Below are 22,639 nucleotides of genomic sequence, written 5' to 3'. Positions count from 1 at the left end.
TTTAGATCCCATGTGTTAAAGCGTGCAAGAGGAGCTTAAAGAAACACCACGCATCTTGTCGAAGAAGATTTTGTTGACATGTACCGACACAGTTTCTTTTCTTTTCTCTTTTTTACTGTCAATACTTTTTTCTATCAGACAAGTGTGCATACTTGCATTTTGCACACTTGCAAAAAGAGAAAAAGAAACCATGGATTACATGTAAATCCAATGTGGCTGAGCATGATTTTCTTTGACCAAGTGAAAGATTCCTGAAACAAGTTTTGGTCAACTGGCCATAGTGTCTGTGCAAGATCAGATTACATGCGGTCATCCTATAAGCAGGTCTCACTGTCCGCAGACTTCCAGATTCTACGTTTCCAGAAGTCAACTACATGGACAAACACATCCAACCTACCATAGAATAAGATTTATTGCTGTTGGAAAACATATAAACAACCTCTATCCCTCAAAAGTGACCTCTGTTTAAAGGACCCGACCTTCCCAATAATCAGAAATCCATCTGTCATGGTACATGTAGCAGTTTTCGCCTGGAAAATTTACCGATTCTGTCAACTACTGGTGTTTGCAGTGGCTAAAGGGGCCATCATTGCATGCCCAGCCTTCACAAAAAACAGAGAATTTATAATGAAAAAGCTCACTCCTCCTGATATATATGTCTGTATGGAATTCCACTCAGGTTTGTGTTTTGAATTTGACCACATAAGGTCACAAAATTGAGTGCTGCATGATAAACAAGCAATGGAAACACAGTGGTAAGAGTTATGCATCATGGCAGAAACTGTATGGTACAGTTTTGTACCTGAGTCATTTGTGCAATATACGTTTTGTACACTGTGCAGCCGTGCCATGGAGAAATCATTACCAAAAATGTTACTGTGAATAAGGACAGCCCATGGTTAAGGCTACCAATGACTGTCTTGCAGCGCGCTACCACACGACCTTACTGGTACATATTGGCCTACAACTTGGGGTGTGGTGCCTAAGTTCTTATTAAAATAATCTGTGATGTCAATTCCAAGGGACTGTGGGTTTGGTAGTAGTACTGTTGTAATGTGAAACTCTGACTCCATCAGTGAGGAGCAATAGCTGTACTGTACATGCCTAGGTGGTCCGAAGAAGGGGTTACATGTGATGTACAGTCTACACAAGCAAAGGGACCAAATTTCACGGGAGGCTAAAATTCACGAGACACCGGCCGTGACATGATGAAGAGATAAAATGGTATCAAAATAAATACTGTACTATTTGTGTCCAAATTTTCTACTGGCCACGATGTATCATCTGGCCACCAATCCACCTATCCTGAACTGAAGACGGGTAGAAATGATTAAGGACAGTTTTTGCATGTACACAAGTTGCAACTCCCATTTGCCAGTGCATGAATTTTACAAATCTTTTAACACTGACAAAGCGGTGCCTTACATGTGCATGCTTCCATCCAAAGTTTTGGGTACAATGGAAATAACGACTCAGGTACATGTACATGTAGCACCAAGGGTTTCAAAAGACTTGCTGAGAGTTGACAGGTACATTAGCTTTTCAACATTGCACAAGAAAGGACAGGCAGATATTTTCATCTTTCAACAAACCTGGACTGGTCCCCGTTGGCTAGCTGGCTTCTGGAATCCATGGTTGGTTTAGCTCTGCTCATGAGCAATTGCTTTTTTCATGATGTTTACATACAACCACTAATCTTCATGATGGAGATTAACGCATACAACCTTTCGTGCATGTGACAGCTAAACACATGGCTCTCGGGAAAACTTCAAAAAAGGTTTTTTTCTAGAGGAAGTGTAAATCCATTCTAGAAAGTCTCCCCAAGTTTTGTCATGTGACAGTGTTGCACTGTGGGAATTGTTATATGCTAATATCCTCATTAACATAAAACTGCCAGTTGTATCCCTCCAAAATCATTACCAGCTACCGGTCCCTATGTTTGGAGGCCATCTGTAAGATGTCTGGAGAGTACCAGTGCGTAGGGATGGGAACCAGTCTAGAACAAACCCTGACTGGCCAATGTTCCATTTGGCTATTTTGGCCAGCTGTTGCAATGACTCATTCCGACAAAAATAAGTTCCTCTGGAAGTCGGTGTATTTGTACAATGCATATGTACACACTGCACACGTGGGTGGGTGCGAGCGTGTGGTGAAAGCAAGGATTTTACTAATATCCTAACAAGGCTCATGGTGAGAAAAGTTCAGAAGTCACTCAATCCCAGAGTAGTCCACGGCATTGTGGGGGTGAGGCAACGAGGGTTATGTCAGACCTGAGGAATGCATCCAGCTTCTTGCATGTCCCTTTGCCTGGAGTTTTCCCTCCCCTCCTTGAAACTGAAACTGGGGGGGGGGGCAGAAGGCTCAGTATGTTGGACTTTGAAGACCCAATTACTGTCTCTGTCTGCAAAAGTTTTGTTTATTTACCCAACGGCCTGCATTTGTTTGGGTTACAGTTGATACACTGTGAACATGTATCTGTGACAAAAGATGATTCACATAAATGTCCCCCTGTACTGTGACATTCCTGCAAGACGAGGTTATGACTAAAAGTGCATTACCACCTAGGGGCCAAAAAAGGCTATCATTTTGAAGTACTTTAATTGTATATGTAATGTATATGTACCGTTCTTTTTTCTATTCACCATGCCAGTATGATATTGAGCAGCTACAGTGTACATGTACGATATCGATGCCCTCATTGGCAAAGGAAAGACAGGCTGAAGAGAACGTCATCTTGGTGCAGGGCACACTTGTGAATATAGACTTTATTCACGGGGCCGGCCATATTGAATTTGAAAGCGAGGTTAACTCTTCATTTTTGAGTGTTGAGAGTACAAAATAAAGCAATAAAGTGAGATTTCATGACAAATTTTTACCTGTCTGCCCTGATGAATAATTCTGAGGTCATGATTGAACACAAGGAAGTGTGCATTGCCAGATTCTGAAAATTAGTGAAAAGAGGTTTGGAACACACGGAAGAATAAAACAGTCTGGTGACATCCTAATTAACAGTTTGCAATATATAAAACAGACTTGGGGAATAAGAGCAAACATGGCCTCCGCCTGAATAGGGTGTATACCTGTATACATGTACATGTATGTACAAGTACGGTCCTGTATGCTACGGTACATTTCGACAGAAACTGGCTGCACCATGGAGGGCAGCACATGCTCAGTGCATTCCACAACAATGCGTGCACACCTGTAGAGTTTCCCAATCAAAGGGATGCTGTTCCCAAGTAAAAACACGCCATCTCTTGTTCTTCCCTGGAGCAGATTACCGCCAATTTTTCCAGCTCTGCTGTTACCCAATTTCTGGGACCCTAAATGCCTGTGGTTTTGTTTAGCAACATACCTTAGAGGGGCCCTTGCCCCATGTCAAGAATCCACCTAGCCCCTGTGGCTTTATGGTCAACTTAGCCTCAAGAAGGGACCTTCCCTGAACAAAGACTAGTCTTGTTGAGAAACTCTCATCTCTCTCATCATCAGGCCCAAGACACTCTTTAATCTATCTTAACTATCAATAATTCTACCCTACATGCACTTCCTCTACAAGTAAAGGGTACCAGTCCACACACCCTTTTTTCAGTGTTTTGAGGCTTGGGGCTTGTAGATGTACATCTATGTATTAAAATTGAATCATTTATCATTTCTGCTGCCATAAAAATACAAATAAAATGACAAAGATACAAATATTATGAGAAAGCCAAAACTGATCAATAGATAAAACTATCAATAAGCAATTAAAAGAAAGCTTTAATAAAGCAATTATAACAATTCCACTGGTACACGTAACATTTTGTCTTCTGTGAGATTCCCCTTAAAAACTGACATACTGAATGCAGTAACAGAATAAAATGTACATGTACAACTCGTCAGAGGCCAGTACATGTACATAACTTCTAACTTTGAACTTAATGCAACTGCACAACTGTCATGTGCATGTGTGTCAGGTGCAATAATGCCACCAGAAAGATTACATAAAAGGCTGAACGAGAGGTACATGTAGGTTAAATCCTGAAATCACCTCCAGAAAAAACACTCTGGACAATACTTCAATACAGCAGTGAAATAGTTTTTCTTTTCCTGCTGCAACTTCACCCCATGGAGTCTGTGCATGTACAATAGGATTTAGAGACAACCAGATCCTTTTGAGCTCAGGGGAAAATTTGCAGCCTTTTGGGTTTCTGCTGGGCGGGGTTAAGGGTTACGGTTTTTCAAGGTTTTCAGGTCAAATTCCAGAATGGGCGACTCCCATATCAGGGTCTGTGGAGCGAATGGGGATGTTTTTCCAGCTAATTCCTGAGGGATCCCGGCCCATTTTACAGGCAAAAAACTCCCAGAAATTGTGCAACAATGTCAAAGTCTTGATCTCTGGCAAGAACTTTGCAAGTCATGCAAGCAAGCTTCTAAAACTTTAGACCATGGAATTGGTTGGAAAAGAGGAGGTACATGTACCAGTACTGTACGCGCACATGCACCATAACACTTCAGCCTGACACAAAAGAAAGAGATTTGCAACAACAAAATAAGTTGGTTATGACAAATTTCTGCAGAGTGAAAAACATGTACCTGCCTCAGTTATCGGGTTTTTATTGTCAATATGTCGTGAGCTGAACTTTGAGACTTTGACATACTTTTGTATAATTTCAAAATGGTGCAGTATTTTCAGGCTAATTTATTGGATCCAAATAACAGACTTTTTAAAACATTAAATGTTTGGCTTGTACTTCTTACCGGTATGTACATGTACACGCACGGTACAACAGTGCATTTACTGTCAGAAATCTGCTGCAGAGACAACCTTGAAATGTGCCCACTATACATGTACATGTAGCAAGCAAAACCACCTCATCATCTCTAAATATGTTTAACATACAAACTCTCCAGTCAGTTTCCATTTGAGTAATGCTTCCCTTTCACTAAATTCTGAAAATCTGGCAACCAAACAAAATAACCCATGTCTCTTTTATGGGTCTACTGTACCACGTCAACGACAATTATGAAAGCAAACTTCTGCTGAAGTCTTCCCAAGAACAAACTGTCCGTACCAGCTTTATTTCATGGAAGGGATTCCAAAAGCCGTCTGACAAACACGGGTTCAAGCCAGGACAAACAGCCCAGTCTTACTTTTAATCCATGCTGTTTTCTTGTTTTGGGGGTAACCTCAATCGGATCACTGCGGATGAAGTGGTGTCCCCCCACTGGTAAGCTTCCTGGTTGAGGTAAATCATGTCCCACACTCAAAGGACCCAAGACAACAAACACACCTCATCAAATGCCTCACTTTCTACCAAAGGGTCCTTTTAAATGTGGTTCTCACCCATAAGTTTTTTGGTATTACATGTATTACTACATGTAGATGTCCAACATCAGTACAACTTCTTATCACACATCCTTTTCCTGAGAAAATAACAGCACAGGAAACAGTTACTTGTTTTCTCTTGGCTCTGTATAAAAAGCCAGACATAACACAGACAGGCTGCTCTACTGCATTTATTGGGGCAAGACGGTAATTAGCACCTCATTAAAACTGTCTCAAGATGTTGAGGCATGGTTGAGGGTAATATGGAGGATGGGCTACTGTAAACAACATGTACATGTACATGTAGGCATCAGCAGGGATGGAACCATGGTGGGTGTGATGAGATGTCACATAGAGAGGCGGGGCAGGGTGAGCTTGGAGGGTATTGTAACCCTGAGTGAAGTACATGTAGGGGCGCCTACTGTACAATGTACATTGTATTCTGGGTGTAGGGTGAGTCATGGGGTTGAGTAAGGCTTCAGGAGGGTGGGATAGGGTAAAATGGGGTTTGAACATTTGAGCGGAGTGTAAAAATGTTTACTAGTGTGGGTTGAGTTGGGTGCTAAAATTAAGCTATCCCTGATGTCCTTTCTCCTACTGTGCGTACACGTGTATGTATGGTGGAGTGGTACAGTACATGCAGACGTCTACACCAGCTACTAAGTAGTGGTTCATGTAGTCAGCAGGAGGTAGTGAGTTCAAGGCCCATCCAAGCCCTTCAACAAGTACACAAGTACACAGGGGTATGATGTAGACCTGTACAGTAAAAACTCTCTCCTCCCAAATGTAGGGTTTGGTTCAACGTAACTACCGGTACATGTAAGCTCTTCTAAGCTTTAGTGTTCTTGACATGCAGCGAATTTTGTGCAAATAGACAGATGGAGAGCCTGTGGTGCTTGCGTGTACACACATTCTTCATGTAGATCTAAACTCCTGTGAAATGATCTTAAAAATTTGACTCATTTGAAAAATTCTGATGGGGAATGCGTACATGTACATTGTACTGTACATCTACCGGCAGGCAAACAAACTTATTAATTAATAATTAGGGCCACTGCCCACAGCTACTTGAAGCAGAAGATAAGGAAGCGCTTGTGGGACAACCCGACGACAAATGATAAGCATTTCAGGGAAAGCTGACAGATGCACGCAATGTACATGTAAGGCGTCATGCTAAATGAATTTATGTAATAACCGGTATCTCTGTAACAAGATTATGAACAGACTTGGACAGGAAAACTGCCCTACACTGTAAATCTACTGCGACTGTCTGGCCATATAAACTGGTACATGCTATGAAATGCATGGGATACAGTATATTCTGACAATGATTCTGCAGTCCTATTACAAGTACTGTACATGTACAAGTACTCACACAACACGTCTTTTGCTCGGGGGCATGGAATTTTTACTCCTTCAAATCAGGTCACCAGGCGTCAAGCACTTATTTTAAGGGTTGCGGTCTCATTCTGGCATTTACATGGTCATGAACACAACATGCACATGTGTACATCATACATGTGCCGGGTACCGGTAGGTGTGATTAACATTTTTCAAACTTTGAAAATGCTAGACTAGGTATATTATTCGGATGGGGAAAAATTCTTTCTGGAAGTTAAACCAGGTACCGGTATACTGTCTAGGTTTCACACTTTTACGAACAAGATAAAACCACAAGGCACCACTTTCACCAGTACTTTAGGCTAATTGTGGATGGACACGTCTAATGAGTATGAATTACAATATATCATATGACTGATTGACTGCATGTCTGCACCAAGAATATATTTCATGCAAACTTACATTAACAGCAGACCTTTTACAACAACCACCAAAATTTTGGCTTCAGTTGACAGGAGATGCTGTGTTAAAATAGCTTATGTACAATTTAGAGCTCAAAAAGGTTTTTATTAATTATGAAAAAAATAAGCAACCAGGAGTGCTGGAAACCCTCCCCACTCCATTTTTCTTGTCAATTATAGAACTTAAAAGCTCCTATTAGCTCTAGGTTATTTTGAAAGATCAGACTTCAATGAACTGGCAAATGAAATGTCTTATGGTCTAAGAGACAATTTCAAACACATCACGCTTCAGAGATTCTTCTGGTTGAATTCATGTACTATCACGGAAGTCTGCTTTAGTGGCCCTCTAATATAACTAATTAAATACTGCATCAACCTATGGTGTCCTCCAACCCAATTACATGAACTATTCAGGGTCTTCATTCTTGTGAGGTCTATGTGTAGCTTGTTAGTGGTTCCCTTCTAGTTTCCATTCCCAGGGTCGCATGATTTGTTGAAGAGCCACATTTTCTAGCCTACCATTCCACTTCTGTTATCTTTCTGAAGACAGACTCAAGGACACACAAACCAGGGGGGGAACACACAGCCAGGGAGATCAGGGGCAGGGAGGCATTCTCTAATGTGTCTATGTATAAAGTACCTATATACGAATGCACAAGTGGACAGGACTTCACCTTCCATACCATGGAGCTAATCATGGAGGTACATGTAGGAAAACATGTACAGCACCATACATTACGACCACTCTGCATCGTAAATGTCTAGAAGTTAGAACACTGGCAAAGTTTGAAAAAAGGAAAGCTTAAATTGCTCACAAACTTGCATACCGGTAAGGTCTAAATTTAAAGTAAACTTGCTGAATTTTGTCATATCATGTTAAAAAACAATGGCAGAGCAATGCCATTAACTTTACATGATTGGAATGGGATTGCATTGTAAATACTGAATAGACCTGACACGATAAACATTTAGAAATACAAGGGGCTTGATGACTCAATATTTGCGAAAGTAATGTGACGCTGGTTCCCTGCAGTTTTGGATTGGGAGATGCAGGGGATCTTGGCTTCTATGTCTGCATGGTATAGATACCAGTGTGACCAGTGTGATCCAAGATCACAGGTGGCGTATAGGCCACTTGGCCCCCCTCCCCCAGATTTTTTTAACAAAGAATACTTTATAGGCAAGAAAGTAATCAGTATATTTATTTATCAAATATAGGCACCAAACCCTAAGAAAACAACACTATGAAATAAAAGCGAGGATGCTGGAACTGTGAGTATTGATATTTTTTCTCCCCCAACATGAGGTTGAATGAGCCCGAAGGCTCATTCACTTTTGAATCTCCCCCCACCAAGAGCTGGATATACTGCTGACTATCACCCTCTTAAACAAAACACACTTCTTGTAGTTACCGGTACAGTGCAACTTTTAGAGCCATGAAATGATGTTTTTCCCACAAACTGCTCAATTCAACTGAATCCCTTGGTGACGATGCAATAACAACATACTGACAAACTCAATCTTCTTCTTGAAAATGTGCAAAAAGAGACCCTCTCTCACTGGGTCAAAGGGGAGAATTTTTACATGCTTATTTGGCAGGTTCACTCCCTGGGGAACAACAGTCTTGGCTGGCTGGAACTTGACAAAACTTGTTATTTTTTGGTCTGGACGTCCCAGGGGTACTATTTGGACTGACACTCTGACCTGTGGCAGGCTGACAAGAGATCTGTGAAAAGCTCCCAACCCACCCATGAGGAACCAAGCTGTCACAAGCAATGAAGGAAGGCTGTGGCAATGCAATTAGGCGTCAATAACATCACCAGTCTTTGTAACAAGTTTTATAAAAGTGCAAGCAATTTGCTGAGAGGACAGACAGCACATATCAAGCATTTTGGCAATTATGCACTCACGCAGGAAAACAACACATCTTCACACGCATGTGCAACTGAGTCATAAATAGCTATTTTAAGGATAGGGAGACATGTACATGTGCTGGTGTAAAGGCTGAGTGAGTGAACTGTAACTCTAAAGCCGTCTCTAAAAGAAATCGCTTGATACAATGTACCACGTAACTTGTACATCACACAATCTGTGGACAGGACACAATTATTTTCTTGAATGTGCACAAACATACCACGTGTACCAGTACATGTACCGGTAAGCCTGAGTAAAGGACCTTTTTAATATCCTTCATATTTTGGTGGTCCAGTAAAATGAAAGGATCCTTCACTAAAGAGTGAAGCTTTTCAAGCTACGGTACATGTACCGGTACGAGTGGAGTAAGCCCGTGGAACAAGAATATACAGGAAGTTAATTGACAACTTGACGAAAAGTGACTTCATTATATACCATGCTTGTATTGAAGTTTGTGTTCACGCACAGGGTACAGGATACTCCTGTTTAATAATTTTTTTTTAAAAAGTTCAGCTGTGTGCTCAGTTCATCACCTCAACTGGAAATGATCAGTGATGCTCTGGTAAGGTGCAGGAGACCCTGCTCCAAAACAGCAGTCCCTTTTGACAGAGAGAGAGAAGGGGGTAACTTGAAGCCAGACAACTACTGGAACAGGGGCTTCACTGTTGAGCTACCCTAGAGACAGGTAGGTGAAAGAGTAATGGGCATTGCAGGGACATGTGAATAGGAGGAATGAACAGCCTGTGGTGTGCAGAAACGTATCCAGGATGTGCAGTATGGGTACATGAATGGTTACCTTATAAGGCTGTAGTGGTTTTGACTCTCCTTGGCGGAGTTGAACCACAGAGCTAAACCATTGTTCTGGCACATGGGGCACATTAACAATAAATGTACAATATAGAGATGTGTACCTACAGTACCGGTACCCGGTACATATACTGTACAGTGGGTGTGTGTATGCACCTTTGTGCGCAAACACTATTGATAGAATCCAAGAACCGAATCCTTTGAAGGGTTAAAATCCACTTTAAAAGTCACTGTCAGTTGAAATACATGTACTGCTCTTTCCCTATCTGAGGAATAGCATACAGGTACATGTACACGGCAGAAAAGATTTACTGGTACATTCTTTGATAAATGATTCATGATTCTCCAAGGCTGGGTCCTACAGTACATGTACATGTATGGAGAGTAGTGTTCCAGTGGCCCAGGTACAAGTACAATGTACATGTAAAGTACATATATACCAACCTAATCAAATGTAGATCAGTGAAGCAAAACCTTGGTTTCTCAAATAAGTACTGAACACGGCAAGAACAAGCGTACTGTATGTGAATAGGGATTCACTGTGTTCAGGGGTCAAGTTCTTTCGTTAGGGAAATTTGAACCGAGTTGTGGGGACATTCCTGAGTCCCTACAACGTTTTCGGTCCCCACAGAATAGGTGAAATATTGAGTGTATGTCCCCACAACTATGGTGCAGGAATACATGTAGGTGTACTAGTACATGTACATGTACATTAAACAGGACTACGCGTACAGTGCATGTACCATACATGATAACATGTACACTAGTACCCGCAGGTCCCACCAACTACATAATATCAAGCTGACAAAAACTTTAAAATCTCATGGAACAATGAGAAGTCACTAGTCTACAGCACTATCATTAAAACAGTCTCATGGATGCTTAACATGATTCAACAACCAGGAAAACTCTGTGCACCCAATTCCACCTGAACTGTCCTGAAACAGCAGGAAATCTTGCGTTTGCGAGAGAAAAGTGAGAAAACCCCATCCGCACTGCGCAAACAACTCAGATTCTGATTCCCGATTGCCTCTGTCATAAGCACATCTGATGCAACCGCAGAGCCTTGTCCGAGACAATGGCATTCCACCCGCTCTCATTACTGAACGCAACCATTCAGTTGAAAAATATGCCCTTTTCTTCTGGGTTAATCCCTGCCCTCTGTAACTGTGATAACTTCAACCTTGGCCCAGTGTATAACATGCCGCAGACGTATTGTCAACAGAATCCATGAAAAGGTGTACTCTAGTCTGTAGTATGGCAAATATTTCCCTTCTGAATCTGGCCGTTGAGCCTGTGAAATTGTATCCTTTGGTACAACTGGTTCATTATGCTGCCCTGACAATATAAACTGTTAAAATGACTTGATAAACATGTCGTGTCCCTCTCTGTGTGTCACAGAGGCTTTGGGTTAGAGTTTTACGTACATGTAGTCTTAAGTTGGAAAAAAAAATTTCTTTCTTCAAATTCACACATTCACTGTTGATTGAAATCAAATGTGTGTGTCCAACTCCACTTTGTTGATATCTTTCATACTTGGTTTTACTTATTTACGACCCTGAGAAGTTTGGTCAAAGAATCACAGAACATGGACGTTCTTCACAACTCGCAAGAGCCTGAAAGTCTGGGATTAGACTTTTGAATTAATAAGCATCACTTCAAATGAACAGTTGAGCAACATAAAGTATGAAGAAAAAAAAGTAAAACAAGTGCAGTTTGCAGATGACAATATTTGTCATTTTCTTGGTAACCTTCCAGGAGTTATTCAACAGAATCTGGGTACAAGGATTAATACTAATCTAGTGATAGCAGATTCCATTTATGATGATTACAGATTATCGCAAGCATTCTCAGTTTATACCATGTTCAGGTGACACCCCAAATGCCCGAAATCAGGCCAACACAGATAACAGGTTACTGAAGTTACCGCTCTCTGGCATGTCTAGTCTTTGATATCATTCATTAAGGTTCTGGTGTGTTTGATGTGGTCAAACGCATGCAGCCTAATGCAGCTGTAACTGACAACAACTTTGTTAGAAATATGACCAGTTGTTAGCCTTTAAAGAGCGAAAATGGTGGTAATCCTTTGATACGTGTGTAGGTCCATGTACCATGTACACGTACTGTATGTGTATAACACCCCCCCCCCACAGTCAACCCATACATGTATACAATATAGGCATTTTAAGTCTAACTTCACTGACAGGTAAGTGCACTGATCTCCATGGTACCGGAACATATACCAGTATACTCCCTGAAGCCAAATTCCATCATGTACCGGTACATTAACTGCACCTGTCAAGTCTCCAACATTCATGAGATTGCCAAATATTACTTGCCTTTGTTACACCAATTGATCATGTTTGTGGAATACAATGTCTCTACGTACATGTGTGCCCAAATACATGTGGTTAGCCCATTGTTTGTAAAAGAGAAAATATTTGGTCATCCACTTACCATTATTGTAGCCGTTGTTCAATCAAACTCTGGGATGAATCAACAGGATTGGAGAGTGACTCGCAGACACACAACTTTAAATCTTGTTCAAATTACTTTTTCATGAGTGTTGCCACAACAAGTCTCCGTGCAGAACTACACGTAATATCCAAGTTTACATCCTGTTTACAAGCTCGAATCAGTTCCTGTCCAGCAATCTTATTTAGGCTGTTATATAACACTCGGAGACAATTACATGTAAACAGTAAAAGCAAATTGCCTGATGTCCTACGGATTTCCTGAAAACTGAAATGATTCCCTCTCCTCCGCTTTCACCGAATAACAAAACAAAATTCTAAGTATTGACTGAAAGGTGAAGCAAACACCATGTAAAAGCAAAAACATTTATGGAGACAACGTCAGTAAAACATAAAGTAGTAGTTATAAGAGGATGAGTGAGTCCATTGCAGGCAAACCTTGAAGTACATGTATGGGAACAATTGATAAGTCTGGTCCTTGCAAAGTAGGCACAAGTATCTCTTGACCTTCAGCAAGACCATACAGCACTCCTGTCATTCCAGAGTTGATTTTCAGTTTAATTCTGTCCCGGCAAGTTGTGAGCACAACCGAAAGGAAACTGCTTGGTGTAGGCAAAGAAAGTCAGACTGATGCGTCTATGTGTAGGCTGCGTGACAACTCCTGAAGTAGACAGGAAGATTCAGACCCAACACAAGTCAACTGCCCATGAGCCACACCAGCACAGCTTGTGGCCAGCTGGCTGGTTTGCCTCCTCAATCACCCCTCTGCCCTGACTGTGTGAGTCACCTCTCTCAGGAAGTACTTGGATGAATAGCCCCCCGTATATTGCAATGGAATGACCTGAGCATCTGTGTTGCACCCCCAATATTGTGGCAACCTCAATCAACAGCATCTTTCATTATGGGATGGGTAGTACCATTCTGGCTATTTTATGGGGGTGTGTTCATGATTTTATAGTTTTTACAGTACTGTTTTATAAATAAAGTTCCTGTGCACGACAAGTTTTACTCTGACACTATTGTCAGACACTGGGCCATCGGTGAGTACAAATATGTAAAATGATTACATTTTTAATATTGCTGTTTGTTTTACCACACACTCATTTCTTTCATAATAATTTCCCAAAGTCAACATCTATATTTCTTTTGGGCAATCCAGCAGGACCTAGTTAAATATTGTAATTTGTTTCCTTATATGTTTTGTTTCAAATGTTGAAATGTCTCGTTGTGTACTGAACGTCTTTGTTAGTGTATCCTGAAAAATGAAATCAACAAAACGAAATGAAATCTACCAGAACCTGTAGTTCCAAGTCTAAGTTGTGAGTTTACGTTTTCTCATTTTCCTTTATTTTGTAAACTCGAATGTAATTTCAGCCAATGGGCCGCCAAGTTTAAATGTTTTAAATCAATAATAACCTTTCATGTGTCATAGTCATGATTTACATTGCACATAATAACATAACGGAACATCTAGCAGAGGAATGGTTTTCATATGAAAAGTTGCCAGTTAATTTGAGCCTACATGTAAATACCCTTTAAAAAAATACCGCTATGATTCACAGCATGTACAGGCTTAGACAGTTAAGCTGTTCCAAAAACCAGCAAGCAAACTCTGCAACTAGATCACAGTTACATGTAACTTATATTCCATTTTTACAGCTTTTCATGTCACACAGTTACAAAAACTGCTTTGACCACTCCAGAGGGAGAAAAAAAAGAGAGAGAACTCAACAGGCCTACAGTACGATTTCTAAGGAAGTGCTACTGCCAGACAATGTCATACACCTAATTATCCTTCACAGAAACCATACAAATTAAACACACCATAAACCAGGGCAAAGACCCCGATTAATATTAACAGTTGATGACATCAACTGGACACCTAACACTTCTTGTTGCCACAGTAAACATTCCACCTGACGCCCACACTGTTCAACAAAGGTCAAATGCCTCTGTTTGATTCTAACCCGATCTTCCAGTAACTTTTTTTTTCTGGGAGTGGGAAGGCTGTTACTATTTTTCACTGGGAAAAAAGTTTGTTGTTACAATTTCTGACACTTCTCGTTAATAAAAGTTGGAAAAGTTGGACCCAAAGAATATAACAAGAAAAAAGCTTTTGTTCAGGTTACAAAATCCACAGAATATTTCCTAACCATGTGCTTTGTTTTGAAATGGATTGTGTTGTGGATTACATTTGTCCATGAACGTGTGGTTTTTTTCAAGGATACACACCATAAATTGTGTATCAGTAATTACATTATTGCTTTTTTTAAAAAAAGACAATAAACAGGGAAAAACTTTGTTTTTGAAATGAAGGGGATTTTCTACAAGGTTCATTTGATTTGACTGAAACATGCTTGGATAAACAGAGGAAATTTGCCAGTTTACAGCTCTGTCCACCCACTGCATTTTACAACTGGTTTTGCATTATATTGATTACAAAAATGGATTCAGGACAATTCAGACTGGGGCTTGAGATGTCTTTTTGGTTCAAATACTGTGTACAATACATGTATCATTGTACATGCACTTGCCATGGGCCATTTAATTTTTGGAAGGATTCACAAATTTTCTGACCAAACGCCTTGGAAGTTTTAAAATGTTCAATCTCATACCAGTACATGTACATGCATGAAAATCAAACTAACCAGATAATGTGAACAGCATAAGAAGCTGTTGAGAAATATACGACCAATTTTTCTGCTGATAGGATCTAACACCAAGCCACGCACATAAATCAAGATGAATGTTCAAAAACAATCATGATGCACAACAGTCTCCAGATCAATATCTCCCAGTTTGTAATCTTGGGACCAAGACTATCCCACCATTTGTGTTACACTTGATGAACACCTAATGAAATGTTTATCTCCAGGGACAGGCGGGAGATTGATGGTGTGTGTGTTTGGCAATTTGTCGGTGCAAGAATTTGACTTTATGAATCATAGGTATGACTGGACAGAAACATCTGGTCTTCAGTTTATTATCTCCAAACTCTTGGGATGGTAATTTAATAATGATGGCAGGACACTACCAGAAAGTGGGTCTGTTAATAAAATGTAGATGTACCCTTTGATGACTCATACATTCAATGCTTCAATAATGTACGCAATTGTAAACAGTTTACAGGAATAGCAGGAATGTTATATTTTTCTCTTTGGAGGATATTGACACAAGTTAAAGTTCTTTTATAAACAGGTTAGGAGGTTGACATTTCAGAGGGTTCTGTTACATGAACATACTAGGCCTATACTGTGATGAACAACATTGCACAAACATACATAGCCTGAAGGTAACATGTACATGTACCTGTGCAACTGCATAAGGTGCATATTTACCATAGCTTCCAATATGAAATGCCGACAGGGTTTGGGGGAGTGGGTCCAAAAACATGTACACGTATGTACTGTTAATCTAATCTGTCCAGTTTCTAAAAGTTTGAATTCTTTTCCGATATATTTTTTTTTCCTGAAAACAAAGCACTTCACATTTTAGTAACTCACTGAAGCATCACCTAAAACACACACATGCCTGAGTAATTATCTTCAGGAAATATACATGTACTTGCCATTCCAAGTTTGGGAAAATTCTGTTGATTCAATTTCTTAAGACGGTAAGCAAGGTTTGATGGCGTCAAATAAGAAAAAATACCCTAGAACTTAGTTTAAAACACAAGAAGATTCTTTCAATAAACACAGCACCACTTACTGGTCTGTTTGAAAGAACGTTTCTACCGGTACATAACCTTTAGTACACAGTGCAGCATACATGTTCTGGTATGTAATTTTATAAAGGACATGCTATATGAAGGGAAGCCCCACAGTCACCCATAGTGAAGGGGGACCCAGATCTTGCCCAACAATGCTGTATTGTTTGGCAACAAGACTTTCCCAAGAAACACACACAAGACCACAAAACCACTGGAATTTCTTGTTCAGAAGACAGAGGGAACTGACCGGATACAAAGTGCATACATGTGCTGTCAAAAATCTAAAGAAAGGCAGCTGTCACGTTGTAAACCCATGATTGGACTGAATATATTGACCAGAAAATATCAGTCAAACACTTATGCATATTAAGGTCTGTGACAAAACTTCACACATTTGTAATCCATTTCAGCACATTTATTAAGTTATGCCTTGCTTCTGCCAAGAAACGTTAACCCTGGCACTCCTCAATCCTTCACCTGTTGGAGGACTGAGGAGTGTTAGGGTTAAGGACCACTTTTTCATACTTTGTGATTTTTTCCAAGCAATGAGTGGGGTTTACATGTATTTCTTTCCTTTTTTGTTTGTCTAGATGTTGGTCTCATTGGAATAAAAAATTCAAAAATGTTTCAAAACATCAAGTTCAAATTTTTCCAAAATGGACATTTTCAGGGGAAAAGTAAAAATGACATAATCAAAAGTGGTCCTTAACTTTTTGTGAGAAGTGTAGTTGCTTGTCAGTTCCATGTACAGTAAGTCTACGTTTGCCAAATGTACATTCATTTTTCCGACCACACCCGGGCAACATCGGTATTGTCAGTGGGGGAACTTGTCAGGTCACTTAGCAACCACCAAGAGTTCAATATCAATTTTCTCAATCTCAATGTAGCACAGCAAAGAATCACGTCTCCTTTGAGTTGATTTCAGCCCCCCCAACAAAAGCCGAAACAGCCAAAATCAGAAGCTCTAGGGCAGTTGGTATTGTGGCTGATGCCCTTTCTTCTGAAACCAGTTGACTTGTTTACCACACCATTATTTTGGTGCCTATTTTGACACAATTCCTGGTATGTGACTGACAGTTCAACTCTTGAGGAACCCCTAAAAAACAAACAGCACACAGAAATGCTACAACACTAGTACTCTTCACAGTTTCAACGTTTATACATGTACATGTATTTGTGCAACAACCCCACGCACCTAAACAGTCCTATCTTTATTTGTCCATCTACGTGTTAATTAAACGTTACATGTATTGGAAGGAAACTTAATTTGACTTGCAGTTGGTCGGTACAGGGTTTGGTGTCTCTGACTGTAAATAAACATACATGCATGTACTTGTAACTGTTGGACTTGGTTTGATCTGATAGGCTTGTCATTTTTTTCACACTTAATTTGGTTGGATGAGTGCGGAGAGAAAAACTGAAAAGAATATGGGAAAGTCATTGGTGTGTATGAACTAGGAACTTGATGTACATGTACATGTACAGTACTGTAAATATGTGAACACAATGTATAGTACATGTGTGTCCTAATGCCACACATGGTGGGAAACAAAGGGGTGCTTCCATTCTGCCCAAAAGAAAATCTACTGTTAATATTAGAAAACTGCATTCACTTAGAATTTGGGATTGGTTGCAGAACAGTGTGAGGGTAACCAGAGGTAAAACTGTTTTCTTTGAATTTCATCAGTTGATCAAACTAATTTTCCTGATTTAGTGTTTAATGGATTTAGGATGGAACAGCCATTGTACATGTAGGCCTACCCATACTTCACAGAGATTGTGGAGAATGTACCATTTGGATTTAGTGCAGTAGAGATTCAAAAACATTACTTGTCAAAATGCCTGAGACTTCAAAATTTTTGAAACCAAAGACACTGTTCAATGACAGCATTTTGTTAATGTTTGAAAATACACGCATATGTCTGTGTAATATGTCCACATGTAACATACTTCTTTAAAATTCTCCACTTCAGCATGTAGTTTCAAAGGGATTTATAATAAAGTTTTACATGTACCGGTAATTGCAAACCACTTCCAGTGCCTGTATGGAAGTTTACTTCAAATCTGGACGAATGGATACTGCGGTTTCACTGACAGTTTGCCTGTTGTCACCAAAATCCTCCTGTACAAGAAACCAAAGCACTTCACACACATGGGTATGGAAACCTCAGGACATTAGAAAGTGTTGAATGTCAGCTCCACAGACAGAGCCACGCTGGGAATAACAGGATGTCTTCTTTTCTTGCAGTCATAACACTAACAGGAAAAACGTCAGTTTGAAAAATCCCTGGAAAGATCCAAAATATTTGACCCCACGTACCCGGAGTCAAAAGCTACAGGTGTTGCCTCACTGGGGGAGGTCTAGTCTAGGATTTGAGAAACATGCCCCCAAAAATTTATGTGGATTTAGTGACATTCATTATCAAGATGCCCATGAACACTATTAATGCATACGTACATTTGTACAATGTACATGTACAGTACATGTGCAGTACGTACTGTACAGGTGGATTTGTTACAGGACTAAAGGGCATGTATATTTGAAACAACAAACAGAATCTTATGCATTTCAAACCCAATAGCCAGACATCTTTCTGCTTCAAACCACAAAGGGGTTCATCACGAAGGCATACAAGTACCGGTAGTTAAAGTCCTCTAATCTCAGCCAAGCAACATCATATGATGACATTGGTCTGGAGATAACTCCACAGAAACCTAAATCTGGAGTCAGACCCAACACCAAAGTCACTATAGACAGGGAGATGTGACCTCAAGTCTCATCAGCACCAAGTCAGGCATTGCCCGTCACACTTCTGAAATGAAACTGCTTGCAGAAGTCTTACTGGTCTAGTTTTCTGGGACACAAACAAATGCAGCCCCTGTGCATGTGTGAATAGGTTGACCTCAACTCAAAGGTCACGTGAACAAGGGCCTGGTCATTCTCAGACTTATGTTGAGGCTGTGTTCAGACTACGGGGATAGATGAAGTGGGTGCAAGAAAATATATGAATCACATTTGAAGGTCACTGTACACTCCAGCCAGGTGCTAAAATTCATGCGACAAATTGCAAGTGGAGCTCGCCACTGAGCAAATCCTTGAAGCTCACCAGAAAACTAACGAGCGTCACTCACTTTCATTTTTTCACAGAGAGTACAGTGAGCTAAAACTAAACCTGAAACAGAGCGGTTCACAGATTTTTCCTAGAGTTATAATTCATATAAATATACATGAAAACCTGAAATCAAAAGAGTTTTAGCTAAATCAAATTAAAATAAAATATACACTATAAACTAAATTTCATTAAATAATGATTTCTCTGGAACTCACCGGCTGATAGGCCATTCTTGTTTTGATCAAGTTGCAAGAAAATTCCACCTCTTTGACAGATTTCACAGTACAAGTTGACTTTCACAGTATCCCATCATGGCGCAAACACTGTCCTGGTGAATCAGTTGTGATTACACACTCTGCTGACAGAAGTTCAGACAAAAGTTTAAAGACTTCAAAGTAAGTCTGTAACAAAAGTGAGCGGTGTAAAGTTTCTCCTTCAATAATGGTCAACAATCAGGGAAAACTAATGCATCAAATCCATTACGTGTAAAACAGTAAAAAGAGTTGTGGTTAAAGAAGTTTACATAAGCCTGGACTTGAAAGCAAGCATCTGTTAAGACTCCAACTGTTCCTGGCTACCATTCTCTCTCTTCATATACATGTACTTTATTCACATACTTTACGTGGGAATCTGAATTAAGTTACTTATTTGCTAGAGAAAAAAAAGACAGTTGGGAATAGTCATAGAGACTAATTACACTATAACACACTGAACATGTTATTTTAAGTCAAAATGCACGAAACATTTCAACCCTAACAGCAAACTGTATCCACTCAAAATTTAGCATTTGTCACATATGATGCCCTTCCACTGTGATTGAGTTATAATGATTTACCCCATAATTTCCCTCTAACTGGGGTCAGGGTTTTACTCGAAAATTTCCCTGGTATCAGAACCTGCTTTTTCCACAGATCAAACCTGTCGATAACAGCATGGGGAACTTTGTCCAAAAGTAACCCCCTTTTCAGGTTTGTCCACTTCTACAATGTACAGTTAACTTTGAGCTGTTCTTTTTTGAGTGTATATGATCTCATCTTTCTCCATTCCTAAGGATACAATTTGTAAGTAATATAATACAGTAGATTCACGGTGCCATTATCAATTAGACTTGAAACCTGCAAAGGAAGGAAATGACAATTATCATGATTATGAGCAGACAATCCGATCTGTTCGGATGATGGTGGTGGAAGTCAATTGGTTTTTAATAATTGGATAATACTCCTGATTTTAGGTGAGGTCAGGTAAAAAGTCATCATGTGCTCTGCACTTAACAGATTTTTAATTTTGATGCTTAGGGTGTGTTAGCACAAGGCTCTTTGAGATTGATATTAACCCTAACCCCCTAGGCTCCTGCATTAGAAAGCACACTGAACCTCACAAAATCCAACAGGTTCATGTACTTGTGTATGTACTTGTACATGCAGGTTACTGTACCAAACCTGATAACAGAATGAGCCCATTGGAGTTTGAGTGATATGGTGTGGATGGGTCTATGCAGTATAGGATGACTTGCACTGAACAGTACCAAACCTGACAAAATCAAGCATAGACCAACAATTGGTACAGCAAGCCAGACACTGCACACCTGCACACAATGACCCGTGTGTGTCCCAACTCACACAGAATCCAATACCATCTCCCTGAGCCTTTCATCCCAAGTCTCACAAAATTCAACAAGAAGTTCCTCAGGTACGGTACCAAACCTGCCAAAACCTCACAAAACCTGCTGTTGGAGTATGGCAGGTTTTGGGCAGTTAGGGTTGACATGGCAAAGAAAACACCTAAGTATTTTCAAAGACAACATGAAATTTTTTTGACTCCCAACTTGGTGTTTCTCAATTAAGATAATTTGTGCTTTTTGGTATTTTTCAAGTCATAGTAAGGAAGGAAAGTAAGGTAAGAAGGAACTCTTTCTAAAGGACTGCATCACCACTTCTGCCCATTTTCCCCACCAGAATTGGTCAGGATTCAGGAACACAAAAATTGGGAAGAGTTCCACATACGGACACCAGTAGTTATTTCGTACAGTTACCTATTAGCCATGAAAGCAAAAACATATCCAGAAAAGTTCAATTTAGGAGGGAAAAAACCAAGCTTAGAAAACACTTGAAATTTTTCAGATTAGTCTTATAGTGCTTGTGCTCAAGATGTCAAGTGGCATCGTGAACACGTATGGAACTACTTCCCAAAATCTTTGAAAATAAATAACCAGTTGTATTTAAACTCACATACATGTACCTGTACATGTTACATGTATATATTTGGCAGAATCCCTTATTTCCAGATTTATTTCAGTAAAACCGGTTGAAAGTTGGGCAGAAAGTAGGCCTACCACTTTTTACCAATGAATACTTTCTTGAGTCACCATACAGTGCCAAAGAACATCTAGGCCTATGCATCTCACACAGAAAACCGGAACATTCCTTCCCAGTACGGCATGCATGATTCTTAAAACTTAAGTTGTAGACTTTAGAAAACCGGAACCAGTTGTAGCAAACCAGCACTTTCTTCCCCTGTACTGCATGAAAGTCATAAAACGAAGGTTGTTGATAGTACTATATAATTCTCAACACAACTGGATTAGACCTAGACTTAATTTCGCAGATGTTGCTGTTCAAACTGTTTTGGTAAAAAAAAAGAAAATCATTGTGAAAGTACATGTGCCTATCTCCAGACTTGTGTGTAATAAAAAAAATTGCAAGCAGATTGAGTGAAACCTCAGTCGCAACTTAGGAAACTGCCTTATGTTGTCCGTAACTTCGTAAGCCTTATCCGTTAATGTCCGTTATCACAAATAGTAAATACATTTAGGCCTAACGCATGATAGAAAGGAATTGTGGGAAGGAAAACGGGACAATGTTTGATAAGGCTTATTCTTAATAATTAGCTTGCCCCACGAATGCCGGCCCGGGAACTCCCCTTACCGTATCCTAACATGCCCAACAACACGCCTAGTAAACCCTGTACCGCTAATAAGCATGGACATGATGGAGAAGTTGTCTCCGGGCCACACTCGTGAGGCTATCGGTTGCTTCCTTCCTCTCTGGCTCTTGATGTCCGTCAGAGTCCTGTCTATCTCGATCCCAACAAACAAACTACAACAGACACGTTTCTGTTTGGTATTATAAAACGTAATCACTGTCATTAGAAACTTAAAACCTTTACTAAACAACAGAAATCGGAGGAAAGCTACCTGATCTTTCTCTTCCAATTGTACCACCTGGCCTGAAAGTACGAAGGATCGTCTACGTCTGAGCTCCGGCTCCTCGCCAGCTAGCAGCTAGCCAACCCGTGCGGTATACTATACACTCTACACTAGACAGGTACCGCCTGGTCATCTCGTCATTTTGTAAGCTCACAGTAGGGGTACTAGTCCTATCTAAATTTATCAGAGTCGGAGGTCACTGACCTTTCCGCTTTTTTCACATTCACAACCGATGATGTCATTTTTATGGCCATATATGGATAGGTGAGACATCCCTGAATCCGACGGCTGTTTCCACAAATGAACTAAT

General features: G+C 40.1%; 1 protein-coding gene across 3 annotated transcripts in view; it reads right to left on the bottom strand.

Annotated features, from left to right (window-relative positions):
- LOC110980128 (breast cancer anti-estrogen resistance protein 1-like) overlaps nt 1–22,477 on the bottom strand; it is a 41,381-nt gene extending 18,904 nt beyond the window's left edge. Inside the window, exons 1-2 of one of the 3 annotated variants that reach the window (XM_022236490.2) lie at nt 22,318–22,477; nt 19,340–19,482 (exon numbers count right to left, since the gene is read on the bottom strand). In XM_022236490.2, coding sequence (XP_022092182.2) covers nt 19,340–19,354 — 15 coding nt within the window. In that variant the 5' untranslated portion in view covers nt 19,355–19,482; nt 22,318–22,477. Of the gene's footprint in view, nt 1–12,285; nt 13,086–19,339; nt 19,483–22,317 lie in introns of those variants that run through there. The other 2 variants (XM_022236489.2, XM_022236491.2) reach the window with 2 other exon arrangements.
- Between the last annotated feature and the right edge of the window lie 162 nt (nt 22,478–22,639).

The sequence above is a fragment of the Acanthaster planci genome, linkage group LG06 (assembly GCF_054643075.1).
Source record: "Acanthaster planci isolate LZ-2023a linkage group LG06, COTS_SCS, whole genome shotgun sequence".
Classification (NCBI taxonomy): domain Eukaryota; kingdom Metazoa; phylum Echinodermata; class Asteroidea; order Valvatida; family Acanthasteridae; genus Acanthaster; species Acanthaster planci.
The sequence above is the reverse complement of the archived record's forward strand: the minus strand, read 5'-3'. Positions and strand labels throughout refer to the sequence as shown.